Source organism: Mycotypha africana (genome assembly GCF_025528875.1).
Source record: "Mycotypha africana strain NRRL 2978 chromosome Unknown BDF20scaffold_6, whole genome shotgun sequence".
Classification (NCBI taxonomy): domain Eukaryota; kingdom Fungi; phylum Mucoromycota; class Mucoromycetes; order Mucorales; family Mycotyphaceae; genus Mycotypha; species Mycotypha africana.
In genome coordinates this window covers 1,627,593-1,653,628 of record NW_026515730.1, presented here as the reverse complement: position 1 = coordinate 1,653,628, position 26,036 = coordinate 1,627,593, and the positions used below count along the sequence as shown (strand labels likewise).

The window sequence follows — 26,036 nt, the reverse complement described above, 5'->3', positions numbered from 1 at the left end:
CATACGATCATACGACACCTTGAGCTATTATGTATATCATTCTATTGAATAAACTTATAAATATCTGAAATAAATGTGTATAAAAGAGAATTTGGTTTTCTGCTCATATGTGTTTATGTATTTAGAATTGAATAAACCAAGCTAGTATCATTGAAAGTTTTACGTATCGTAAAGAATTGCAAAAGGCAGATCGATACCATTTTTACAATAGGGCCTATTATTTGGGCTCTGTGCGCGTCCATCATGAATATGATGAGAATGGGATTGCAATTTTGTTGGAGCTCATGTTTTATAGCCGTCTCTTACAACAGTCGGCTATGTTTGACATCCAATCTTTCTCTATCCTGACTTCCATTTTCGAAAAGAGTAATGCTGTTCATGTCTTTTTTTTTTTTCAACAGCTACATATATTGAGAGAAAGGGTAGCACGTTTCATGACTAATCCTAACCGTTGCTATTGGCATCATTGAGACGACGTCCCTTGTATAACGCATAAATATAATTTCTATACATTTTATAATGTTCATCAAAATAACAATGCCAATCGTATCGATAGCTGAAATTGGATAAAAATGAGCAATTTTTGTTTTGAGCGATTGATGTGCACGTTGAGACTTGCAAAGGAAACCTACTTCTCTAGTCATGTATTACCAATCTTAATGTTAGTGAGAGAAAACAACAATCACAGCTGCTCTATAATCGATTATCACCCAGGAACAAAGAAAATTCACGATGCGTTCCCACACAATTCAAGTCTAATGCATTTTAATTTCAAGCTCTAAGCTTTTATAAGCAGTATGCTTTATATTATTAGCAGACACTGTATTAAATCTATGTTTGGAAGAACTGTGTAATATCTTTTACATAATGTGCCATATTTTGTGGACAATAAGACAAACAGAAATTGTAAAGGAGTTGTAGCGTCATTAACCGAGTAGAAGAATAGCATGTCCTCCTTACTATTTGTACATCAAAACCATCATTCAATTCAACAATCAAAAGACCAGTTTATAAGTGTTATCCATTTATTCGGGTAAACAGCAACTGAACATTTGAACAGAAGAAAGCGTAATTATTTTACGTCATATTAATATCTTACAACAAACTTACTTCTTCTATTCAACGTTCAACGACTGTGGCTACCCCTATTGTACAAATTATTAATGATGAGCAGAAATCATCTCATATATATTGTTTGATTGGATGAAGACGCGTGAAAATGGAAGATTTGGGAATGAATTATAGCAAGCGACAGTAGAACTGGTTTTCGAGGACCGGTTTCATAGCACATTTTCCCAAGAGTCTTGCTACATTTTCTTCATTATAAGTGTTGACTGCAGCTATAGAAAAGGCTGCGAACACGCTTGAAAATCTGTTTATCGTATGTTCAAGAGTATATTGACTACCTTTTTTCTTTCATTTTTATTAGAAAGAATACTTTTTGTTTATTTGTAGACAGGTATAGATAGAGCAAACGATGGCCAGGCTGATAAGCGAAACAATGCTGAAAACAAGCATTAGTGTCGGTTTAACTAAAGCAATTATATCTATACCCTACTGCAGCCAATTTTTGTACCGAACTTTTTTTTTCCTTTTCATAAAACATGGCTATCAAATGAATTTTATAGAAGATATTTACATACTGTAAATAATAGAGGATGATAATGAGAATGAGAAAATGGTGGTATTTTATTCACATGCTCTTAGAGAAGGGAGTGGTCAAGGATATCAAATGTGAGTATGGATGTACGGTCAAGCATTTGAAGACAAGCATAGGTTTGAAGTTGGTTGGAGCAACAACAACCATCCAATGGTGCAGCCAAAGGTAAATGTTTTCTGAATGGCTTGATTAAACCACGGGGTCGTTGCATTTGTTTCCCGTAGTAGTTTTGAAGTATTCAACGCAAATTGCTAGGCTTAATGGGATCGAGAGATGGAACATGATCTGAAATAGGAGATATGCTGATGCCATGCACAGTTTTCGAAGTTGAATATAAGATACTGATGATGAGAGCTTAAATGACATGCTTAGTATGACTAGAATGCTCTTCAACAGAACGATCAAAGATGCAGGCATCATTGACAAAGTGGTGAGTAAATTATTTCATATCCTTGAATATGAAATCCATTGCTAGGGAGAATTTGCTAGTGAGTGCTTTCACACCCAATAGTGCACCAATATGATGTTAGTGAAACATTTCTGTTTGCTAATGTAGTTTGCATTGATCATTTTCTTGATTCTCAAGGATCAAGGCATATACGGTCAGCAGTGAGGTTGCCTTCAGCATCTTTTGTTGCTGATACTCAAAGGGATGTTAATCCTGTAGGCGATTGGACTTCACAATGGTACCTTCTGCTAACTATTTCGCGGCATTCTCATCTACTACTGACATCAGTGTATCTGCAACGAGATACTGTCTCTTATGAGCTACTTTACCTTCACGTGTAGTCGAATGTACCAGACTTTCCAGATAAATTGCAAAATGATTTCTAGTCAATTTTCCGATTCTCATCAATATACTTTTTCAATGCAGATACCAATATCTTCTGTTGTAATTCAGGCCTGCATAAGGAATGTTCGGCTTGTATTCACTATCATCTATAGAATCATAGGATAACTTTATTTTGATCCAATTAATAGCTACATCTGTCAAGGTAACACCAACCTGTGGTGAAACATCTCTGCCTATGATAGCATCCATGTTGTCATTATCTAATTTCATGTATGTCAAAAGGCATGTTTACAGATATGACCGTTCTAAGAAATGTCAAGCTTATCACATTGGCAACTATATGAAGAGTATAGTTCTTATAATTATTGTTGAGATTGTTTTTCATATGAGTCTTGAACTGCTATTCTGTAGCTTCATATATGCTTCATAATCGTTCCTCTGCGCCAGGCTAAATGGTTCTTTGTGTAGCACATGTTGATAGTAGAGTACTTGTTAACAGGTACCCAGAGTGATGCATTGCGCTATGCTTGAAACTCTTGTGCATCCGAGGATTATGATCATCAGAAGCATGCTTACGTTTTCTATGGCGTTTGATGGCATCATGACGACCCAGAGAATTATATTTCTTATCGTCTCTGTTAGCCACATCATTATCTGATGTTAGTTTCTCATTTTTATTCCTTTTAAACCATAACTGTCTTTTACCAAAAGATTCATAAGCCTTTCTAAATTCATTGCTGAGTAACACCCTACGTTGGTTGAAGAGCTGTGCAGCCTTTCTCCATCTTGCTGGAAGACGATCCATCTCATCCGGTTTGCAGCAAAATTATGAGTGAACCGCCAGTGCAGCAAAATAAATAGTGAACCGCCGGTGCAACAAAATAAATGATGAACCGGTGGTGCAGTAAACTGATAATAGTGAACCGCTGGTGCAGCAAAACTGATAGTGAACCGGCGGTGCAACAAAATAAATAATGAGCCGGCGATGCATTAAAACAAGATGTGAACCGCCGGTGCAAAACATTATCTCTTTTTTAACCCAAAAGAAAATGAATATTACCCGCGAGCAAGCTGTTTGTATGTTTTTCTCTGAAGAATTTAGTGAAGAAAATGCAGCAAGACTATCAGAAAAGATCGCTGATTTTGGCTCGTTTGATGTGTGCTATGAAACCGATCCTAGAAAACCAGTATTAGTGGCATTGGCACGAATTCGGAGCGATCCGTTTTCTTTCAAGCGATACACTATTGAGAACTTGAATTCACAGAATAATGAAGCAGAAAACAAGGGTTCTGAACTTGGTAAGCGTTGTATATGCAGTGTATTTTGTTCTACTCACTGTTTTAACAAGAATGTCTATAATACAGCTTCTGAATTGCAACTTATAAGTTTTTTGAACGAGGTGTTTGTAAATGCTGTTGAAACACCTAATGAAAGTGTTTATTCTCTTAAAAGAGTCACTACAAATGACATTTATCAGATGATATTAACCAAAACTGACTGTATGAATAAGAAGTCAGAAGCAGCCTTTGCCACATGGTATTCAAAAAAAGGCATTCAATTCATGAAATCGCCAGTCATAAGGAAAAGGGAACGAGGCACAAACAGCCGCTATCGCGAGCTATATGTGACGTGTTTGGTGAGATAATAACTACAATACTCGAGTACGTACAACCAGGTAGAGAATACATTCTACCACGGTCTATCTATATTGCATCTAATATAGGTTATGTACAACATAGAACAAGATACAGGCCTAAATATAATAATCAACCAATAAGCATCTGAACCTGAAATTAGTGACTAGCATACGCGTCCTCAAATAATATAATTCCCATTAAACCTCACAAAGTAAATAATCCTTCTACTTCATCTGAAGAACAATAAAGACACCTAAGTTCATAGTCATCGACTTACAACTGTTATCAATTTTATAATAAGCAAATACAACAATATGTTTCAAAAGATGACTATATAGGTGAGAGCTAATTAGCAATTTTTTGCAAAAATGTATGCTAAAATTGTTACTTCTTTTTGTAGAGAGTCTAGTGGAGAATATAGCCAACTATGTGCCAAAATATCATAATCAAATAAATTCATTGAAAAGTAAAGATTATGTTATTGTTGGATATGCCAGAAAATCCCCGGGTCAAGAAGACAGGCAAAAAAGAATTAACATACTGAACCGTATGGTGCAGTGTTTAGTAGAAAGGTCAATGTGTGATAAGATCTTTGTCTCATCTTCATGTTTGGCGTCGGACAGTCTTGCTTCAAGAGATATTGATAATGAGAACGATGTATTGGCTGACTTGACGAGGGTTGATGGAAATACGCAAAGTATAGTATATTTATAAATGAGTGTACATGAAGGCCATTTCATTTTTGTATTAACCTTTTCTTCAGGCATGATTTCTTACATTAGTGCTTCGGAACAGGATATCTGTCTCGTAGCTGTGGATTTTGTAGGACTGTTAACAAATACGAATGATTTATACTCTTTCATTAGGTAATTTACACTATGTAGGAGAAAAATTTCGTCAGTAATGCTCACAATTTCTTTCGCCTTAGTAAATATGAAAAATTAAAAACAATAATAATTGACAGCTTGCCTGTCAATCATAAAGTACATGTTTTTCAACGAGAAGCGGTTCTAAACAATCTGTCAAGCTTAACCCCATTTGATTGTAGATCAAAGTGTATACAAAGATCCAAGATAATTTGAATGCGTTTCTTCTTTATTGCTATCCCTCTTATTGTAATTTTTTATATTCTAATAAAATTTAAACAAATCATTAAGTTGTGCGAGTTTTTCAAAATTTGGGCTAACAACAGTTCAGCCATTATTCGTAAAGAAATCCATATACATGAGGAATAAATCTATTGTTCAGAAAAGTTGCTTCCGTCTGAATTATATTCGTAACGCATTGTTTGATTGGATGAAACTTATACATCTTGAAAATAGAAGAATTGGAATGAATTTCAGTGAGGGACAGTAGAACTGGTTTTCTAGGATCGGTTTCATAGCACACATCAAACGAGCCAAAATCAGTGATCTTTTCTGATAGTCTTGCTGCATTTTCTTCACTAAATTTTTCAGAGAAAAACATACAAACAGCTTGCTCGCGGGTAATATTCATTTTCTTTTGGGTTAAAAAAGAGATAATGTTTTGCACCGGCGGTTCACATCTTGTTTTAATGCACCGGCGGTTCACGACTTGTTTTGTTCCACAACTAGTTTTGATGCACTGGCGGCTCACAACTTATTTCGATATACAAATAGTTTTGATGCACACTAGCTGCAACGGCAAGTGATCTGCGTAGCTGACTATGAGATTCTGACTCAAGGTAAGACACAATAGGAGGTTGGTGCTACTAACGCCTCTAAATATAGGTTACAACAATGAGACGGCTGGGTAATAGTTTAAACGGGAGTCTTTATACAGATAAGGTAAGGTCAGGAAAAGAACAAATAAAACTACTAGGAATACATTAATCATTGACGCGGATTTTACTTATTATAATTGGAGTACAACCTCTCTAATAGCGCAATGCCGCTCATTATACTTGTTCTGATGCACCGGCGGTTCACAAATTGTTTGATACACAACTTCTTTTACTGCACCGGCGGTTCACTCCTATTTTCATTCATATTTTCAGTTTACTGCACCAGCACTTCACTATACTAGCGGTTCAATCATATTTTCAGTTTTGCTGCACTGGCAGTTCATAGATGGCTTTGTTTCTGAATACGCCAAATTTTATAAGCCTGACTGCACTTTATGTCACACTTTCTTCCGCTACTTTATTTGTGGTATTGTGTAAGCTTTGCTTAATGCTGATCTGCTTCTGTATAAAGACTTGAAACAAATTTTTACTATAACCACTACGCGAGGTTCATCACCTCTTTTTTTGTACCATGCTTTGATATCAGGATGATTTTAAAATGAATTCAAGAAGAGGTCGCAATATTTTATTATACTCTTGAGTCGCAAGATGCTACTTTATTAAAGCTGTACTTGATTACATCTTACTTTTGCTTTCGACCAAATAAGCCCCAGAAGCCTCCTGAACTCGATGACTTTGTGCGATCATGTAAGGCTTGGTCGGGATATTTGACGAAATTGGCTGCAAGGTCGAAATAAAAAGGCTTGCAGGCAACAGGTTCAAATTTAGGTGGGAAGTCGATAAGCATGTCTTTTCTAATAATTGAAGGGTATGTATCTAAGTTATCAATGAGTGTTCCTTCGCTTATATCCAAGCCTGACATTTTGTCTACAATATTGCTTTCGTCATCGGCGTTGCTGCTAGAATTTCCATGTTCGAGATACCAAGCTGCACGTGCTTTCCATGTACCAGCACGAATGGATTCCTCCAAATCTGTAAGGTCCTTCTCTGAAATCTTTAGAATTGAATCCTTGTCAAATGAACGAACATCTGAAAGACCTTTCTTAGCCTGCACAACGTAATTTTGAGCCTTTTGATAAAGTGCAAGTGACTCTGCAGTTTTCTTCATATTGTCGTATATCAATGCAACTTGAACGCATCTGCATGCTTTATAATACAATGTCATTGTTTGCAATTCCCCATCAAGTGATATATCATCTTTTACTTGAGGTAGCTCCCATATATACTCAGCGTTCTATGAGCAAAGAAAAAGAAATAAGATACAAATTCTTCAAAAAAAAAAATACTGACGATGAAAAAGCATATACCTTTAAAATCTCATCATACAATCGAATAATTTCCTGAAGTCTTCCATCCTTTTCAATTGTTCTGGCCTTGCAAAGATCACGTTGAATAGTAGTACTGTAAAGGTTATACTCAATGAAGGTGAATAGCTGATTCAAATCTTCTGTTACTTTAGCGGATCTAGAAGACGCCACTTTTGCGGTTGCTTGCTTATTCTCTTTCAACGCTTTCTTGCAAAGTTTCTCGGCTTTAGCCCATTCACTGATAATTTCATCAAACAGACCAGTAGTCATCTCACTCATTTTGTCCAACTTTGATCTAGCTTCTCGGGCCTTATGAACAGCATCTGCCAACGATTCATTTTTCACTGCAAATTCTTTATCGCGCCAAGTCAACATTAGCATAGATCGTGCATTCTTCTTTTTGTCATTTTGAGCAATTTTTGCAAGTTCCGCCTCTAAATCATCCACTTCCTTGCTACGATGCTTCTTAATAATACTCTCAGCATCTTGTCCGTCACTGATCTGCATCTTATAAGCGCAAAATCTAATATTGGGAGCAATCTCATCAATGGCAGAGTAACACAATGCCTCTTGTTCTGCGTTGCTGTTTGTTTCCGCGAATTGCTCGTAAATGTAGCTGAGAAGTTATGTTGAACCGATTAGTTTAATCTTCTCAGTAAACCCCCCCCCAAAAAAAAACTTATACCTTGCGATAATGAAGTGATTTAATGCTTCCTGGAAATTTTGCTGCTCGAACGAAAGATAGCCTCTCAAGACATTAGTATAGGCCTAAAATATAAGATATGAGCATCGTCTCTCAATAACGCCTTCATTACCATGAGTGTGTTTGAGATACCTTGACATCCAAAATACTTCTAGCATCTACATTTTGCTGTTGACATAAATCAAGAAGTTGCTGAGCGTATTGGGCTGCCCTTTTCAAACGTTTAATGAGATGATAATGATATCGAGTATCCATACTATTTGCACTTTCTTGCTTCAATTCCATTGCATAGGCCCAAGCCCGTTCACTCTCATAGATGAAGAGCTGCAAATAGCGAACATCGGTGACTACAGCAGGCAAAGGTTTTTGTACATTGGTCTTTTTACTGTTGGGCTGCGATAACTTCAGAATCTGACGAAGACGACGGACTCTATTCGCGCAATATTCACTACAATATATCGTAAGGAAAATGGAGTAAGAGCAAAGCTGTTGAAGTTGTCATACAATAGATAGATATTACCGATAGCGTTGATAGTCTTCGTTTCTCAGACCGTATGTCATACGGGATTCGTTAATGAGACTCAAAACTGTTATGTTCATCGCTGGTTAGATGTGAAGTGAAATTGAGGGCAAATATTTTCTTGTACTTTACCATCAACAAAAAGTGGTTCCGTTTTCTGATCAACTTCCATTGCTATATTGTAGCAACAAAACGTTAAAGATGGCATATATTATTATCTACTGATTATACATAACTTACGTTCTGCCATTATTAATGTCGAAAATAGAGGAGGAAGCGAAGAGAGGAAAAAAGAAGTTAATTTTAAGTAGCGTTTATTTGTGAAAGCGGCTGCTTTCTAATATAGGATAATCTGATCTACCGTCAGTGCAAGAATCCTAACTCTGCGAAGATAGTATGCACACTGAACACTTTTCAACATTTTGCATTGTTTAACTTTGTGAGCTAGAAAGGATGAGCTCATGGTTCTTTGACGTTAAATTCGCGTAAAAAATGGTCAAGTTCTTATATAATTAGGCGAACACTTATGGAAATAATGGAAATGACTACCAGTTTAAAGGGAGGAAGACGAAAGATTGATAGCAACTCATTGAAAGCTATGGTGAGTTAGCAGTAATCATAGGCGAGCAGGAAAACATTACTCTTAATAATCTATACCAATCTTCATATTTCACATTCATTGTATTAAAAACCAACAATAAATAAGCCTATTTTTCACTTAGAAACCCTGTTGTTAACTCTGTTGTTAACTCTGTTGTTCATTTGACTACTTGATGAACGAAATGGTTAATGGTTGTTCAATCAATTCAACGCTTATGGGCTCATAAAGATACATCCTATAGCTATCATCAAGAACCTCATTCAGGCCTGCATGGTCTAGTCGACAATCCTTTTGGGTTCGTGACTTCCGCCCGACCCTGCCAAGCTGTGATGGCGAAAAAAAAAAGCTCGAGGTCGGAGCTTTCGAAATTTCAAGCACAACAAGAAATTTACCACACTCGTTAAAATGCATTGACAGCCAAAGAGTTAGTAGGTTCCTTCTCTGCTAAATAATATGGGTAAATATCATAGATACTCTAACATCCATCCATCAATCAAACCATCATAGTACATATTAACTGATGTTTATATGATGATCTCCTTTACAATATAAGGTATCAGCCGTGATTCTCGCCACAAGCGTAGCGCCTCTGGTGCTAGACGTGCACAATACAGAAAGAAGAGAAAGTAAGTGTTAATACATTCTGGACATGCGATCGGTCGAGCTGAACAGAAAGTCAACTACGTTAAGCCTTGCGAATTGGACGTTTATAAACCAAATTGTGGATCTACGATGCAGTAACCCAAAAGCGTTTAGCCAATGTCTTGGTGAAAGCTTAACATTATTAATGTTAATTCAGCATGGCGACTACAGTTGGCCGATCGCTTATATTACTAAATTGGTTGCAATTGCGTTAACATAATAATTTTTGTTTACTAGGTTCGAATTGGGTCGTCAATCCGCTAACACCAAGTTGGGTGCCAAGCGTATTCACCTTGTTCGTGTCCGTGGTGGTAACTACAAGCGTCGTGCTCTTCGTCTCGAATCCGGTAACTTCTCTTGGGGTTCTGAAGGTATCTCCCGTAAGACTCGTGTCTTGACTGTTGTCTACAACGCTTCCAACAACGAATTGGTCCGTACCAACACTCTCGTCAAGGGTGCTGTCATCCAAATTGATGCCACTCCTTTCCGTCAATGGTATGAATCTCACTATGCCAAGACTCTTGGTAAGAACAAGGCTGCTGAAGCTGTAAGTATTATATAGAGATTAAGGAATTCGGATAACGTTTATGGAAGGGGATTCTTAGTCATCTTCTTTGACTTTATAGGAAGCTTCTGCTGAAAAGAAGTCCAAGGCTGTCCAAAAGAAGCTCGAAGCTCGTGCTGCTTCTGCCGCCATTGATCCCCTCTTGAACGATCAATTCAATGCTGGTCGTCTCTATGCTGTCATCGCTTCCCGTCCTGGTCAATCTGGCCGTTGTGATGGTTACATTCTTGAAGGCAAGGAACTTGAATTCTACCTTCGTAAGATTAAGGTAAGAAAACAGAATCATGGAGGATAAAGCTTTTGTAGTACTGTTGATGAATTTGTTCACTGACGTTCATCTGTATCATTTTTTTACTCATTATAGAGCAAGAAGCACTAAATTGTTTAGACTATTTGAATCCTTCTCTTTTCTCTGTGCGACGCTTTCTGTATACGAGTTATATATTTGTTGTTTTAAATAAAACTCGATTTCTGTAAAATCAGTATGTGTAAACAGTAATGCGTAACTTTATGAGAATGATCATTTATGGGCTAGTTCATTTTTGTATTTCGCATTCTTAAACCGACATTTTTAATTGGGGAGATTAAGAATTTCAGAATGATTAGAAAACTCTTAAGCTCTTTGTAATGAAGTTACAGATTATTTTGTCACAAGTCGTATCTTCGAGATAACATTGCTAATTTCTGTTAATAACGTTGGTGAGCTGTTGCGAACATTTTAAATTGCTCTCTGATAAAGCAGTCGAAGATTGACCCGCCGGACCGGACTGGAGAAAGTCTATTCGTGGGTTTTGGCTCTACACCAAACACAGCACCCAAATTTTCCAGTTTCAAAGAAAGGGGGGAAAAATAGGCAGAGGATATGCAATTGAATAAACAGCTAAATCCAAAGATCTCCCTCTTTTTACTTCGATATCGTCAGACTACACTATGGTAGAGTTTCATTAGAAAGACCTCAATTATCTATTTTAGATATAGATGGATGTGGGATCGATGTCATGGGCGTATGTATGAAACTCAATGGAATTGGAATGGATGGATGATAGTATGCATACAAAGAGAAACCCGACCACTCTGTTCAACATTGACATTTGGAAAGGCAGCCGCGATCGATGTAGCTTAATGTTAGCGACACAAATTCAGCCGCTTCTGGCTAGCGTATGTACTGTGTGTGTATAATGCCCTTTCGTTAGACGCAACTATCTGCTCGAAGCTATACTGGAAAAGACATCCCATTGATTCTGCCTATCCATCTATATCAGTGATTCCGAGCCTTCATACTAATCGTTGCATTATTATCTCATGTTCTGTCATAGAGCGCCGAAGAACAGAAGGTCACCAAGAACCCTATGCGTAACCTCAAGATTGAAAAGTTGGTTCTCAACATTTGTGTTGGTGAATCCGGCGATAGATTGACTCGTGCTGCTAAGGTGCTCGAACAATTGACTGGTCAAACTCCCGTCTACTCCAAGGCCCGTTACACTGTCCGTACCTTCTCTATCCGTCGTAACGAAAAGATTGCTGTTCACGTCACTGTTCGTGGTCCCAAGGCCGAAGAAATCCTTGAACGTGGTTTGAAGGTTAAGGAATATGAACTCAAGGCTCGTAACTTCTCTGAAACCGGTAACTTCGGTTTCGGTATTGACGAACACATTGATTTGGGTATCAAGTATGATCCCTCTATTGGTATCTACGGTATGGATTATTATGTTGTTATGGGTCGCCCTGGTTTCCGTGTTTCTCGCAGAAAGCACTGTAAGGCCAAGGTTGGTACTAACCACCGTATCACCAAGGAAGAAGCTCAAGAATGGTTCAAGCAACGTTTCGATGGTGTTATCTCTTACAAGAACTAAATTAACTGACTATGAATCTTCTCCTTCACCTCACTACTACTATTTCGGCTTAAAATAAAAAGTTTATGCTCCTATATTTTATTGCACCACCAATTCACTGTACATGGGGCGTTTCATTGCTTGGAGCTATGAGTTTTTGCTGGGTAATTATGTTTGCAGGTGAGGAAACCTGATTCATTTGCATTTTCGGTAGTCGGAGGAGGCAAGATGTTATTAGAGGCGACTGAGATCTTGTATAAGCATTCCAATCATTTGAGCATCGAGGGATATAATTAGAAAGTGTAACTTTTTAGCTGATATGTCGTGCGATTTCCGTTCTTGTTAAAAAAGAATTGAATTATGAATCATTTTATTGAACGGTTATCTGAAATGAATTTACTTTATAGTAGGATATAAGCTAGCAGGACCGCGTTTACTGAACAACACAAACCACTACGAGTTACATTTGTTAGGGCATTTATTACAACGAGCAATAGCCTTTACACCTCACAATAAATGTCAAAACTAATACTTTTATGAAAACATTCATCTCATTATGGTTTGGTCATTTTCTTTTTTTTTTTTTTTCCTTTACGAATCGGTAATGCATTGTTAACAGTTGTGACAAGGTTGCCTTTTTCGAGTCGCTTGAGCATCAATTTTTCGATGTCGTGTGGCTCTTTACGAGGCCGTGAACGGTTGTGGTCGGCAGAGGATAACTGTGGTACTGTGATATTAATAAAATTGTTCCACTACGTTCGATTTTCGATTTACACTCTTGGTTTATTATAGTACTTGAGCCATTTTCCCTTCAATAACATTAAATTATAAATATAGTACACGGTAGCATCATATCTCACGCTAATAGACGCTTTCATCTAGGAGTTTGAGGACAGACATTTTAAAAAACTTATGCTCATTTCACGCTAATGAAAAATTGAAATGAAATCAAGACATAGTAATAAGCCAAGCAATAGCATAAAGTAGCCGCTCCAAGATGTTGAATCACAGCAGTTTCTTACTGTAATACAAATGTGCGTGTTCTTGTAGAAGATCGCTGACAGCATCCATAAACGTTCAGTTTATCGATGTATAATTGACATACAGTCAACGCTTCCCTTGAACTAGCTGTATATTCATATTAAGCCTGCTATTGTTTGATTTGTCAAATTCATCATGCTTGGTAAATAAACGATACGGATATTTGTGTTATTATAGTAACTGGAAGCTTTCATTGAAAAACATCCAACTTAAGGTTATCGCTAGACTGTCATCAGAGGTTACCTGTTATGGCTCAATTATCATAAATTTTCGGATCCTCGATTGTACGCCCACATTTTAGGAGGATGTGCAAAATAGGCTTGTTTCATTCTAAACCATGGGAGTCACATGTGAAAGTTTCTTGCCTTACAAGGTCAATGCTTTTATGAAAAGACTAGAACAAGTCTGTCACGAAATTTCATTTCTTATAGATCATTAAAACATAGCAAATGTTTGGCTTCATAGATGACTTTATTTTTTTACAGCAAGTATTATATAGTGTCTACCGAAACTAACAGATCTATTGCATCCCTTGAAAAAAGAATGCAAAAGATACTAATTAGAATTTGATGGGAAAGACAGAGAACGATCCCGGGGCCGGTTACCCTGAGCGAGCTTAAAGTCAAAACTGACAGAATGTCAACTAAAATGCATTGATGTACACGTCAAAAGCATAGCCAATCCTTTTGCTCCTTCAGGGCATGCCCTCTTTATAGACAAACAACTTTTTTAGTCCTTTAGTAGCACAAAATCCTTCTAAATAAACAACTTTTCAGCCCTTCAGTATCACAGCAGGATATGAAACAGTGTAGCCATCGTCAGAAACGGGAAAAAAAGAAAACTGCTTTGGCTCAACTAAAGAGAAATGTTTACTATATAAAAACCTGTATTGGCATGAAAGGCAAATTTGCTTAATGTGCTAACTAAATAATTTGCTTGATACATATCAATGTAGACTTTTTTTGCAAAGGCAAAAGTATCTTGCTGAAAATAAGCTTTGAGTGCATAGTCGTAAGATTTTCAAGTTGTCTTTTAATATATCCTATTTAGTAAATGAACGACTTGTGACCTTATCAAGAGTCCAGATGAACCCCTATTTTTGGTCAATAATATGATAAGGCGTTTTAATACCTTGGTTGTCCAACTGAAAAAAGATGCTAAAAAAACTTTGTACTCCAAAAAGGCGTTTCAAGATATCGATAGTCATGGCAATGGAAGGAAAATCCTTCTTATGCGGGGTGATCAAGTTGACCTCCTTAAAATTTGCTCATTATTAAAGTTCAATTGAGTTTGAATTTCAATCTTATAAAACGGCGTCCAAAAGCCCAAATTTTTCCTTTAAACCATACATACGATTTTCAAAAATATATAGGATTTTAACTGTTTCATCTACGTGCATTTGTTCTCTTTTTTACCCATGACTTCTGAAATCGACAAAGTTATTGATACCCCTCTTGAAAGTATTGAAAACAACTCCTCATCACTCGTCAAGAAGATGGACGCGTCAGCATTACCCCACAAGCAGACAAAAGTTGCATCGATTCCCATTGATGAATTAGAAGATGGTGAAATGATCAGCCCTTCTCCTTCACCTCCACGTAACACTGAAGCCGCTCATCAAGCACACAGTAGCGTTAGTACAGTACCTTCTCCCTCCCCATCTGCCATGAAGCACAAAATGAATAATTCTGTTGACAAAGGAACTGCAAGTGATTATATCAGCAGCAACAGCCGTCGAACCATCAGCAACAATCCGAGTGACAGTGAAAGCAACAGTAATAAGCACAGTAGACGTAGCAGCAGAAGTCCCAGCCGAATTACTGCACGAAATGAACGAAGCCGTAGCAGAGATAGAAACGACAATGCTAAAGCCCACAAAGAACGTCAACAGCAACATCAGCGCCAGAGCAGCACTAACAGTAAAGATGGAAATACCAGCCGCACCTCTGCCAGAGAAGTTGAACGCAGAGACCTTGATCGATATACCCGTGACAGAGACAGTAGAGATAGTCGATTCAGAAAAGAACAACGAAGCAGCAAGGACAGTGCAAGAGATCGTAACGACCGTTCGAATGAGAAGATTGGCCGCAAAGAGAAGGAAAGAGATGCTTCAGCCACTCGTACTACCAACGATAGAGACAGAGATCGAGACAGAGAACGTGATCGTGACAAAGATAAGTATAGAGATAGACGCAGCCGCAGCAAAGAACGTGAGCGCGAAAGGGATAAAGATAGAGAAAGAGTCAGAGATAAGGAGCGAGATATGGGCAGGGATAGAGAAAGAGATCGTGCTAGAGATCGAGATCGAGAAAGGAATCGCGACAAAGGAAGAGACCGCGACAGAGATAAAGATAAAGAACTAGACATGGACAGAAGCCGACGCTATGACAAGACCCGTTCTCAATCAAGATCACCCTCAGTCTCAGCTACTCGAAAGACCATCAAGACCTCTGGCACTCCAAGCAGATCATCCAGATCACCTTCAATTTCAGCTTCACGAAAGACTACCAAGACATCTAGCGCCTCAAGCAGATCATCCAGATCCCGATCACCTTCCATTTCAGCTTCACGAAAGACCTTCAAGACATCTAACGCCCCTAACAGATCATCCAGATCTAGATCCAGATCCAGATCACCTTCACGAAAGACCAACAAGTTATCTAATGCTCCTAGTAGACCATCCAGATCCAAATCACCTCTATCTGCAGCTTCACGAAAGACAATCAAGACATCGAATGCCCCAAGCAGATCATCCAGGTCCAGATCCAGATCCAGATCACCTTCACGAAAGACCAACAAGTTATCTAATGCCCCTAACAGACCATCCAGATCCAAATCACCTCCACTTTCAGCTTCACGAAAGACAATCAAGACATCGAATGCCCCAAGCAGATCATCCAGATCCAGATCCAGATCCAGATCACCTTTACGAAAGACCAACAAGGCATCGAATGCCCCAATCAAACCATCCAGATCCAAATCACCTCCACTTTCAGCTTCACGAAAGACCATCAAGACATCGAATGCCCCAAGCAGATCCTCCAGCCCTGTAAGAAAAAGCCCGCCATCGTCTAGTGTCATTGGTGTTAAACGACAACGACGTGATAGTACCCCCGACAGCAAGAGTCGCCGACCACGCACAAGCAATAGAGAACCCGACCATCACAAGAATGCCACGAGTACCAGCCGCAGCCGCACATCAAGCCCTACCAATTCTCCGAAGAAGCAAGAAAATATTACTAAGCCGACGCCACCTCAAAACCATACGACCTCTACCACTGCAGATAAAGCCTCTTCAACTGCTTCATCAGTAAAGACATCCTTACAAAGACAGCCTGCAATCCATACGACCTCTACCACTGCATCCTCACAGAAACAGCCTGCAACCTATATTACCCCTCCCGCTGCAGCTAAGACCTCCTCAACTCTTCGTGCAGTAGGAATACATAAGAATATTTCATCACCTGAACAAATTCGTTTATTCATCGAAGGGTAAGCCTCACGACTTTTTGTTATACTACTTATTGGTGATTGATATCTCTAACAATGTCCTTTTAATTTTTCTAGATTTAATAAACTAGCCCTTACTTCTAAACGCAGAGGTGATACCCAGAAAGACGGTTTAATCGCATCTATCGACCACATGTACGCAGTTTGCAATTATATCATCTACTTTTACTATCTCGATCAAGACCCTGCTCAGAACCTCAGAGAACGCATTAAGGCATGGAGAAGTTTGGTGACATTTTGCGACGCCATCGTTTGCCGAAGAGAAGTCCGGGAGGAACCCAAGCTCTACTCCTTATGTGCGCGCCTGAAGGCTCTCGTTCTCTACCATATTTATGACAATACTTTTCCCAGGACAGAATCTCCATTAAAGTCTATCCATCACCAGCAACCCACCGAAGGCAGTATAGCAGCAAACCAAGAGTCGATAGAACGATTGAAAGGAACGGAGATTGTCCTCACTGAATACGACAGAGCGATCAAATGGCTTCGAATCTCAGAAAGGCACCTCTCACTTGGAAGAATCAAGCAGAATTTCCCCCGCACCTACGCCAACATCTGTGAAAGAGGTGATATTTCAGACGGCCTTATGTTTGGAGATGAAGCAGGAACATTATCGCCTCCTACAGATTTAGGTAAAATGTACCCTCTCATACCCCACCAACCGTTGCATTTGGCTGCCATCATGGCCAAATGTCTCATGCAAGAATATACCATAGATAAGAACTTACCATACGAACCTATAACGAGAGAACAATCTAAATCTACCATAATTAGTTCCCTCCATTAAATCATAGCTATATTGCTTATGTATTTGTTATAAAAATAAACGAAAAAAACCCATAGAAATTACCTTGGGTTTTTGTAATAAACTTTGATCTATACTGAATACACTTGATTGTCTTATAGAATTGTTTTTCGTTGAAAACATCTTTTTTATCATATATATGTTTTTTAGGGTTATGAAAAATACTATCTTTTGCATCGGTAGTTCACAATTCGTCCTGTCTTGAAAACACCAAAATCCATAAACTTGACTTTCTTAATAAAGTATAGAGGGATGTAAAGTTAGGCAATTCTAAAACCAAGGAATGCTGCAACGTAGCCCTATTCTGCATAATGATACGACAAATTTTTGTGAAAACATGCACTTTTAGTGACACTTAATACGAGAAGACAATTGAATATAGGTTATAGTAACGTTCTGTGCCAAGTGCTATGCTGTTGATTGTATTCTTTTCTTTTTTTCATTTTCTATTGAAAGACACCAATACTGTAGCCTTTTTCTTGGAAAAATTTCAATGAGTCGGTCGAGCAATATACATGAATCTGCAAAAAAAAAAAAAAAAATGTTTTTCTTTATTATCTATCATTATGACTGTTTCGATATTAGATTAAGATTATTTTGAATTAAATTGTATGAGTAGAGACTATTAAGAGAAATTACACAGAATAAAGTAGCGAGTAGTTTAAACGGGAGGTATCTAACCAGTTGTGCACTTATGGAACAATAACCGGTGATAAAGAAAAGAGGAGGAAGTGGTAGGCACAGGTTATTATTTACCAGCCTTGCTTCCAAGCAAGAGACGTTTCGATCAGGATAAGGACAAAGAAGACAAAGTTACAGCCTGCACGAATGAACTTATGGTCAATAACCATGACGGCGATGGCAGCAACAATGGTAAGAGCAAAATAGATCCAAGAAATAATACTTAATGCTCTGGTGGAAGCAGCACCAAAACCGTTAAGTGAAAGGGAAATCAAAAGCATAAGTACATTATCCTTGACAAGGTTGTATGCTCTACCGATCTTAGACTACGAATAAAATGGTAAATACACAGATCAATGCCACAGACATGGTTAATTACAACTTTCTTACCATAATACCGCCAGAAGATTGCTTATCACCGGCTTCAACATCAGCAACGTCTGAATCATCAGTGAAAAGAGGTTTAACTGAATAGAGTAGACCAAGGATGATGGTAAGAATATAAAGAGTAATCCAAGCGCTCTTGACTGAACCAGTAGCAACGTAGTTATCAATTCCAATCATTTTGTTATTATCGTATATATATTATTCACAAAGATAAAAATTTGGAGAGAGCATTGGTTGAGCAAAGTCGCAGTTGCTTTTATACTTTCTGTTGAGGCGAGCAAAAACAATTCAGATACAATCGTACCACTAACGTGTTTCTTTTTCTGGTTTTTTTTTTTATGTTTCAACATAGATAGTGTTATCATTATCTGAAGCAATGCGAATCATCTCATGCTTAATTCCAATTGACACATTTTTCTATCGTTCAGGACAGCAGAACCTGCTTTTATCTCCGCCAAAGTCTCATTGCAAGCATGTTGTAATCATGCTATGTTAAATATAGGACGATCGGATCAGGTATAGAAACAACGGCCTCTCAACGGCAAGCATTACATTTTTTCTGAACGTTCAATCGTTCCTATTATTGTCACCTTATGTTAAAAAGCAAAAAAGTAGTTGAAGAGGCAGTTAGCCTGGACTTCCAAAAGTCGTTATAGGACCCCTTTTGCGATCAGCAGCATGAAGGTTTTCTTCTTTCGTCTGATCGTTACTAAACCATTTAAACGCAGTGCTTTGATCGGTGAATTTAACCGCTAGCTGTTAACATGTCCGCCCTGACTAGCTCGGCTTGAAATTCATAGTTTTACCTAGGAATTCATTACCAGAAAAATACTAAAAGAAACATTTTCGGTCAGATAGGCAGCAAGCTACATCAAAAAACCCCTCAGCGAGCGTAGATATCGCTTTATCAGCTATAACATATTTAAATATAATATAAAATACTGTGCCTTTCATTTTCAAAAACAAGTGATCCGGCTAATCAAGACAATATACTGGCGATTTTTGGTACCGATTCCTCTCCATGGAATGATTTTTTCTTTCAGCTGCGCGTCAATCTGGACTTTATCTTCGCCGGTGTTACTGTAGTTGTTTACACGGATGGCAGCTAAAAAAAGGATATGCCTTTGTTTCTAATCAGTTAACTGTCGGAAATCGATAAGGTCAGTGCGGGGTGTCATTGAATGCCCGTTTTGGTAAAATTACTTCCTCATACACGGAGTTATTTCTTTTTTGATTTCTGGCCTCTTCACAGCATTCCATTTTACCAAGAATTCACATTTGTTTAGTTTTAGATGTGCTGCTTAGTAAGAATCGACCATGAATACACTCAGAAGGGTTAACAGGAAATCAATTGAAACATTTCAATCACGCGAAGGTGGCTATCTTATTGTGTTCTAGCAAATTCATTGACCTTCTTAGTAATCGTCTAGATAAAAGTCGTATAGGGTTAACGTGTGGCTTTATAGACTCGAAATAGAGAAGTAAACTGGGTAAGCCCCGTATATCATATGGGGTCTTGTAAAATCAAATCGAATCTATGGTATAGTTGTTTGTTTCTTTTAAAAATCAGGAAATAAATGTCTGTAGGGATCGTTTTGGTCATTTACGCCGTATGGCTCTTGTGTTTCTGGGTATTTATCGAAATGGCTTGCATCACCTTCACCTCTAATTTGAGGAACATAGGGTGCTTTGATCTGACGAGCCAGTATTCTATTAAAGTCGACACCAGCAAACCATGGATGTCGTTTTAAGTCATCACTGCCACCCTTCAAATTACCATATCTTTTTGTAAGATCTGGCGTTAACAGTTGCTTGAGAAGACTTTTGGCATTCATTTCAAAGTAGGCTGGCCATTTTAATTTACACGCTAGGATCTTTTCGTATAACTTCAAATGGTCTTCATCAAAAAAAGGCGGATATCTATATTTGCGTAAAAGAAAAAAAGGAGGACCTTAATAATCAATAGGAAAGTACGCAATGTAGAGGTTGTTTTTTTTTTTTAAATCACTGACCCTGCTAACATTTCGTAGATGAGAACGCCTAGACTCCACCAGTCAACTGCTTTCCCATAACCTTTTGATTGTATGATCTCAGGAGCTTTACGTAAAATGACAAAAAATAAAATAAAAAAATAAGGATTCGTCTCGACATTGCTTATTGATCCAAGTTTTTTTTAAATACCTAAATAATCAGGGGTACCGCACAAAGTCCAAGTGATATCAGGTACATACTTGGCGAATCCAAAATCTGTGATTTTGATATGTCCTTGTGCATCTAATAAGAGGTTTTCCGGTTTCAAATCACGGTAAATCATATCCTTAGAATGAAGATATTCAATAGCGAGTATGACTTCCGCTGCATAAAACTTGGCAACATGGTCGGGAAAGCGTTGGGATCGTCTCAATATCGAAAACAATTCGCCACCAGGTATATAGTCTTGAATGATGTAAAGATTATTAGAATCTTGAAATGTGCCCCACATATTTACTATGAATGGATGAGCGACAGCCTCTAGTATGTGTTTTTCGTTATTGGTATGCTCCACTTGTTTCAATCGAATCACTTCTGTCTTTTTTAGAACTTTCATTGCGTAATATCGTGAATTGACTTTTGATTGTATGAGATGAACACGTCCAAATGAACCTGTTCCCAAAGTTCTAGATATGAAAAAATCATCTAATCGTAGTTTCGGTCGGTTGATTCGGTGCTGGATGATAAATTGATCATTATAGACGGTTGTGTAGGATGGTTGCCTAGGAGTGGCAGTCGTCGTTGTACCAAGCACTGTCGGTGTTGCAATAGCATGAAATGCACTTGTACCGTTCGTTACTGTTGCTGTTGTCACAGCAGCAGTCGAATTGATCTGTGGTAACGGAACTCTTGGCTGCTGTTGGTGGGTTAATTGGGAAACCTGCATTTGTTGTGGCTGTGCATGATGAGGTTTGACAGCTATTTTTGAGCCTATCACTTCAATTTACAGTTAATCTCATTGAACGTCTGTACTTCTTTAAGGATCGCTTATTACCTGGTGCCATTGCTGTAGACGTTGTCATTTAAAAAGCGAACGTGTTAGACAAGTCGCGATATAGTGTTCATATTCTGTTCGTGTGCTTACGTTCAAAAACCTCTATTTTAGGTGCTTTGGCTTCTCTATCATCCTCTAACCAGGAAACTGTTCTTTTTTGCCCAATCTCTGCACCGCCTACGGTTGGCACTGGTGAAAATGCCTGCTCTGTGTCGATTAGCTGTCGCAATGAGGCCGAATAGGTAGCATCTTTTTGCGATGGCAACGTTTGCTTCTGATCTTCATTGTAGATTGTAGACATTACGAAACAAATATCAAACAGTTATCAATGGTTGATATAAGAAGAAGCGGCAAAAGTGATGGTTTTTTTTCTCGGTTTTTTTTTTTTTTTTACTCTCAAAGAAAGAAAAAGGAGGATAAGTCTCCCAGAAACTTTTTTTTTCACTCCTAATGAATTTGATTAAACTGTCAAAATTTATGCATGTTCATTGGAAATTCATTGGTTTCACTAAAGCAATTTTAACGATTCTGTCATTTTTAAGTTGGGGAAAACAATAGGTGTCTTTAAGCTACAGCCTGTATTTTTAGTGTGCTCTAGCCCTTTATTCATGAAATCGAGAGATTTAAACCAATAATGCAAAAATGAAAGATATTATCGCATGTTATATTGCACTCACTCGATCACAAGAAGAGGTAAATCAAGGGTCGCCCTTAGGCGCAGAAATGTGTCCATTACACAGCCATCCTGAATCTCTTCTTAGCTCCCTATGTTTCACTTGCAAAGAGAAAAAGTACATGGGCAAGAGTAATCAGAATGATTTACAGCCGCAAATAAATTAGAGAGCTTCAAGCTTCTCTTATGTGCAAACCATTAAGTCATAATATTTTCACTAGTCGTATGAAGGTGGGTCTTTCATTGTTGAATTGAACCAACATTATCATTAGAACAGCAAAATGAAACGTGCGTCTGTAGTTAGGGCTTTGAAGGTAGAGGAAGTGTATTGTATACCAATATTCTCAATAGTTAATGTAGTATAGATACATGATCTTCTCTATTAGCCACATCTCTTTCTTTTAGGACCAAAAACAGAAAAAGCAAACAGCTTCAATAGAGATGTAATGGATAAAGTAAATGAACAATTGAGAGTTTCTTAAGAAGGAAGGGGACTACAGTAGACAGCCATGGTTAGATTGACTGCACGCTTTATATAAGACAAAAATATACATAATATTACATAATACATAAAATTTGTGAAAGGCGGGTAAAGAACGGGAAGAGTGAAAAATGTGGGTATTTACGGAAATCAAAAAAAAAAATAACTCTACCATTCATCATCAGAATAGGGTTCGATGGTTAATGGCTCACCTAACTCCATTAGCATATTGGGTTTAACAAGTCGAGTAGAGTATCTTGTCTTTTCTACGCGCTCTTTTTCGATATATTGAGGAATGTCATTGAGACTAAAGTAATCTGGAGGAGGCAGAAGCTCTTCTCGTGCTGCAGAAGGAGGAGAAGATGGTGACAATATGGATCCACTGTTCGTTGGCACTGTGGTGTTATTTTGTCTGAACTCACCAAGCAAAGCTTCATCATCAGGATTCAATAATGTAGATAATGGAGATGTGAATAATTCCCCCGTACTGTCTCGGGTACTTAGAGGAGGACTTATCGGATAACCTGGTGGCTCTTCTAGATTCGCATCAAAGAACACGGGTGCTTCTCGTGAATTCTTATAATGTTGGATAGTCGTCATTCCCGGAAGTCTTGCAAAGTGCTCATGAGATACATTGGCTATTCCAATAGGAATTTGCACCTGCGTGTGATAGGATGATTTCAACAAATTGGTCGGATCCAGCTGAACCATTAGAATGAGATAATAGTAAACACGAATGTGGTTTGACTGAAAGCAAGGTGATAATAGCCATGAAGGTAGCTGTAACTGTAGGTTGGGTACATACAGGTTGCTGCTATTTCCAGAATCTACTGCATTGTCCTTTATATTGATCATTTTTTGGTGAATATCTCTTTTAAACACTTTGTGCACAATGCCTCGCTCCAGCTGTAGCTTTCCTTCGTAGCATTTTCGAAACTTGTAACCCAAACTACCGACACTTATATCCGACGGTATGCAGTTAATTTCAATATCTAACTGTGTGATTTGTTCAGGAACGAAAACCTGAGCTGGTAATTTGACTTTGATGGTGGCTACTGGCGTCTTTTTGTCTTTATACAATGTTTCCTGAAACACCCACGGATTGGCTTCAGGCGCGCAGAGTAAAGGCCGATAAATTGTGCTGACTTCCGCACTGCGCGCTCCGGGATGGTTTGCCGCACCGTCCAGATAGGCTGTCCACAAATAACGAACAGAGAACCCTGTAGGGTTTTCCAGGGATGGCGGGAAGTTTACGTTTGGAAACTGAAAGATTCAATTGTATGACACAGATAAAATGTAAGTTTCCACTTCTGGAATAATCTATTTTTTTTATTATCTTCTACCTTCATCGCAAATTTGTATTCATATTCGCCTGGTTCTATAGTCTGCCAATTATTCAGAAAATAGGCTAATGATAAAAAAACAAGTCAGACCAATGAACACACTATAAAATTTACATGGAAAAGTAATGAATGGGCTTTTTTTTTTTTTTTACCATTTTCTTGACTGCCAAACACTCTTGTTTCGATCTCAAAATAGGTGGTTGTTAATTTCTCAATACGGTCTTCCGTCTTTGTTTCTTTTACTTTAACGCAAGCAACTTCTACAGCTTTAAACTGAGAGGTATTGTATGTAAGATAAGTAATTCAAAGCGAAAATGCGTGCGGTACAAATCTAACCTTGACACGAATTTGACTAGCATAAATTATTTTGCTTGTCTTTAATTTGACATGACCTAAAGACCCATAAGAGAGATAAGAGATACAATGCCTTACTCGTTTTCTCAATACTGAGCGACCAACCTACCTCTCACAATACGGTTGGGTCTTATAGTCAAGTTGGGACCTTCATTAAAGTGTATACTTAATTTTGGCCCGTCTGAGTTCCTTGAATCGGCCTGGTGATACATTGTGCTACTATTGCTTTGAGATGATAGAGCATTTGTATGAGTTCGATTCGCCGATGAAAGGGGCAGTAACGATAGCCTTCTCGCAGCTGGTGTATTTACTATGGTCGTAGTAGCCATCTCTATCAAATGTGTGGAAGAAAATGGCTATAGAAAAAGGTCAAAAATAGGATTTATGCAGTTTTTCTTTCTTAATTCTTTCCCTGTCCCATTCCCGACGGGAAGAAAAGTGATTGGTGGGTCCCATAAGCAACACACAGATTTGCCCAACAGGCCTGTCATTCTAGGGTCCACTTCAAGGCGAACCCGTTCCTGTTATTTGAGAAAACTGATTCCACCCTTTTGCCCGTTCAGAGGGCCGGGAAACAATAGATTTGATGAAACAATATATCAACAAAGTAAAGCATAAAGTTTATCTTTAAAATAAATAAATGAAATTGATACTCATATTTGATGAATATCAAGTAAGACGCATTCAATAGCGTTTCAAACGATGTCTTGTTCATCCCCTTCTTACACAACTTAAAGTTGATACGATATGAATATAGAGTCAACAATCAATTCAATTTTTTTATTTATATGTGAGACGGCCCTCTAGTTTGCTCTGAGCTGACCCGCCAACTTTTATAAATCAAGAAAACTCATATCTATCAAGCGTATAACACAACAGAACGCTATGCTTGTTTCCATCGTAGTCTACGCTTTGACACTCGAAGGTGGAGGAGTTATTTCACTATTACGTATTCAGTTTGACGACTGCCAATGAGATGGACATATACGAAAAAATAGTCATTTAAAGGTCACGAGAGAGAAAATGGCACGTTGAGACAGAATAGGAATGACTATAAGCAGTGTATATCGCAGTTGCAACTTCATGAAGAAACACAGTAACAAGGCGGGTGCACTACAGAGAATCGAATCGTTATCGATTCTAAAGATTCTTGTTTGTACAGTAGCGGATTTCTAATAAAGAGGAAAAGAAGAGGACGGACACATGAACAATCGTTATCTTCAATAAGATCAAAGATAATCAGAATTCATGACGGATTAGTCAGAGATTATTTACAGCAGATTGGTCTGAAGCAAATAACAATACAGTCAATCTCAGAATGAATTATGGGGAAACACCCTTCATCTTCATTGAAAGAGACAGTATCGTTTATCGATCTATTTGGATCATTCATTCGTGAGTATTATAATGCTCCAAAGGTATGCTTTAGGTGGCTCAAGTAGTATCAAAAAATCCACTACACGTTGTTTTGATGTCTATTCGACATTGTAGAAAGCAAATACTATATTGCCTCATTCCATCCGGTGACGGTATTGCAAATTTAGCTTATTTTCATCTGACTCTTCAAAATAGATAGTCTGCAATACACAGCGTATCATTCAACCATAGGAGATAGGTTGCTTCCCGTTCAAACTATTGCTTTCTTAAGAGTGGACGAAAAAAAACATTTTTTAGTAGTAGACCCACAAATAATCTACCTAATTTAAAATG

The 26,036-nt window shown here is 38.0% G+C and overlaps 9 protein-coding genes across 9 annotated transcripts; 5 read left to right on the top strand and 4 right to left on the bottom strand.

The window, feature by feature from the left end:
* The first annotated feature begins 3,342 nt into the window (after window positions 1-3,342).
* BDF20DRAFT_575206 (uncharacterized protein) lies at window positions 3,343-4,418 on the top strand. The gene has a single exon (XM_053075789.1). It carries the CDS (start codon window positions 3,428-3,430, stop codon window positions 4,097-4,099), a length of 672 nt encoding a protein of 223 aa, XP_052935872.1. The 5' UTR covers window positions 3,343-3,427; the 3' UTR covers window positions 4,100-4,418.
* Window positions 4,419-4,463: 45 nt separating this feature from the next.
* On the top strand, window positions 4,464-5,173 carry BDF20DRAFT_821279 (uncharacterized protein; the record flags this gene model as incomplete). Its single annotated transcript, XM_053077604.1, has 3 exons — window positions 4,464-4,788; window positions 4,855-4,957; window positions 5,020-5,173. The coding sequence occupies 3 exons, from the start codon at window positions 4,464-4,466 to the stop codon at window positions 5,171-5,173; spliced, it is 582 nt and encodes a 193-aa protein (XP_052935871.1).
* Window positions 5,174-6,478: 1,305 nt separating this feature from the next.
* On the bottom strand, window positions 6,479-8,636 carry BDF20DRAFT_913901 (uncharacterized protein; the record flags this gene model as incomplete). The annotated part of the gene is made up of 7 exons (XM_053084121.1): window positions 6,479-7,090; window positions 7,164-7,779; window positions 7,849-7,931; window positions 7,999-8,314; window positions 8,387-8,453; window positions 8,519-8,560; window positions 8,627-8,636. The coding sequence occupies 7 exons, from the start codon at window positions 8,634-8,636 to the stop codon at window positions 6,479-6,481; spliced, it is 1,746 nt and encodes a 581-aa protein (XP_052935870.1).
* An 804-nt stretch (window positions 8,637-9,440) lies between these two features.
* Window positions 9,441-10,679, top strand: BDF20DRAFT_875631 (40S ribosomal protein S8; the record flags this gene model as incomplete). Its single annotated transcript, XM_053081336.1, has 5 exons — window positions 9,441-9,444; window positions 9,541-9,613; window positions 9,867-10,176; window positions 10,256-10,489; window positions 10,559-10,679. 4 exons carry the CDS (start codon window positions 9,441-9,443, stop codon window positions 10,487-10,489), a joined length of 621 nt encoding a protein of 206 aa, XP_052935869.1. The 3' UTR covers window positions 10,559-10,679.
* A 272-nt stretch (window positions 10,680-10,951) lies between these two features.
* On the top strand, window positions 10,952-12,346 carry BDF20DRAFT_875627 (60S ribosomal protein L11). Its single transcript, XM_053081335.1, has 2 exons — window positions 10,952-11,127; window positions 11,511-12,346. Exons 1-2 carry the CDS (start codon window positions 11,125-11,127, stop codon window positions 12,045-12,047), a joined length of 540 nt encoding a protein of 179 aa, XP_052935868.1. The 5' UTR covers window positions 10,952-11,124; the 3' UTR covers window positions 12,048-12,346.
* Window positions 12,347-14,412: 2,066 nt separating this feature from the next.
* On the top strand, window positions 14,413-17,467 carry BDF20DRAFT_575146 (uncharacterized protein). Its single transcript, XM_053075788.1, has 4 exons — window positions 14,413-14,704; window positions 14,768-15,797; window positions 16,086-16,559; window positions 16,635-17,467. The coding sequence occupies exons 1-4, from the start codon at window positions 14,485-14,487 to the stop codon at window positions 17,362-17,364; spliced, it is 2,454 nt and encodes an 817-aa protein (XP_052935867.1). The 5' UTR covers window positions 14,413-14,484; the 3' UTR covers window positions 17,365-17,467.
* Window positions 17,468-17,944: 477 nt separating this feature from the next.
* Window positions 17,945-18,855, bottom strand: BDF20DRAFT_958869 (uncharacterized protein). The gene is made up of 2 exons (XM_053084930.1): window positions 18,454-18,855; window positions 17,945-18,389 (listed from the first exon to the last, which is right to left on the bottom strand). The coding sequence occupies exons 1-2, from the start codon at window positions 18,625-18,627 to the stop codon at window positions 18,135-18,137; spliced, it is 429 nt and encodes a 142-aa protein (XP_052935866.1). The 5' UTR covers window positions 18,628-18,855; the 3' UTR covers window positions 17,945-18,134.
* Window positions 18,856-19,835: 980 nt separating this feature from the next.
* Window positions 19,836-21,902, bottom strand: BDF20DRAFT_575068 (kinase-like domain-containing protein). The gene is made up of 5 exons (XM_053075787.1): window positions 21,566-21,902; window positions 21,476-21,487; window positions 20,632-21,417; window positions 20,463-20,547; window positions 19,836-20,370 (listed from the first exon to the last, which is right to left on the bottom strand). The coding sequence occupies exons 1-5, from the start codon at window positions 21,774-21,776 to the stop codon at window positions 20,010-20,012; spliced, it is 1,455 nt and encodes a 484-aa protein (XP_052935865.1). The 5' UTR covers window positions 21,777-21,902; the 3' UTR covers window positions 19,836-20,009.
* Window positions 21,903-22,619: 717 nt separating this feature from the next.
* Window positions 22,620-25,008, bottom strand: BDF20DRAFT_875619 (uncharacterized protein). The gene is made up of 5 exons (XM_053081334.1): window positions 24,436-25,008; window positions 24,309-24,364; window positions 24,125-24,245; window positions 23,973-24,037; window positions 22,620-23,892 (listed from the first exon to the last, which is right to left on the bottom strand). The coding sequence occupies exons 1-5, from the start codon at window positions 24,653-24,655 to the stop codon at window positions 22,798-22,800; spliced, it is 1,557 nt and encodes a 518-aa protein (XP_052935864.1). The 5' UTR covers window positions 24,656-25,008; the 3' UTR covers window positions 22,620-22,797.
* Window positions 25,009-26,036: the final 1,028 nt, after the last annotated feature.

What these genes read in the sequence shown, in the direction of transcription:
- BDF20DRAFT_575206 (XM_053075789.1), top strand. Translation starts at nt 3,428, where the DNA reads ATGAGCCGGCGATGCATTAAAACAAGATGTGAACCGCCGGTGCAAAAC.
- BDF20DRAFT_575146 (XM_053075788.1), top strand. Translation starts at nt 14,485, where the DNA reads ATGACTTCTGAAATCGACAAAGTTATTGATACCCCTCTTGAAAGTATT. An exon ending in TCAAGCACACAGTAGCGTTA is followed by an intron (nt 14,705 to 14,767) that starts GTACAGTACCTT and finishes CTGTTGACAAAG; the next exon opens with GAACTGCAAGTGATTATATC. An exon ending in TCACGAAAGACAATCAAGAC is followed by an intron (nt 15,798 to 16,085) that starts ATCGAATGCCCC and finishes GACCATCAAGAC; the next exon opens with ATCGAATGCCCCAAGCAGAT.
- BDF20DRAFT_958869 (XM_053084930.1), bottom strand. Translation starts at nt 18,627, where the DNA reads ATGATTGGAATTGATAACTACGTTGCTACTGGTTCAGTCAAGAGCGCT. An exon ending in AATCTTCTGGCGGTATTATG is followed by an intron (nt 18,390 to 18,453) that starts GTAAGAAAGTTG and finishes TTTTATTCGTAG; the next exon opens with TCTAAGATCGGTAGAGCATA.
- BDF20DRAFT_575068 (XM_053075787.1), bottom strand. Translation starts at nt 21,776, where the DNA reads ATGTCTACAATCTACAATGAAGATCAGAAGCAAACGTTGCCATCGCAA. An exon ending in CGGTACCCCTGATTATTTAG is followed by an intron (nt 20,548 to 20,631) that starts GTATTTAAAAAA and finishes TTTTACGTAAAG; the next exon opens with CTCCTGAGATCATACAATCA. An exon ending in ATCTACGAAATGTTAGCAGG is followed by an intron (nt 20,371 to 20,462) that starts GTCAGTGATTTA and finishes ACGCAAATATAG; the next exon opens with ATATCCGCCTTTTTTTGATG.
- BDF20DRAFT_875619 (XM_053081334.1), bottom strand. Translation starts at nt 24,655, where the DNA reads ATGGCTACTACGACCATAGTAAATACACCAGCTGCGAGAAGGCTATCG. An exon ending in ACCCAACCGTATTGTGAGAG is followed by an intron (nt 24,365 to 24,435) that starts GTAGGTTGGTCG and finishes ATGGGTCTTTAG; the next exon opens with GTCATGTCAAATTAAAGACA. An exon ending in GTTTGGCAGTCAAGAAAATG is followed by an intron (nt 24,038 to 24,124) that starts GTAAAAAAAAAA and finishes TTTTATCATTAG; the next exon opens with CCTATTTTCTGAATAATTGG.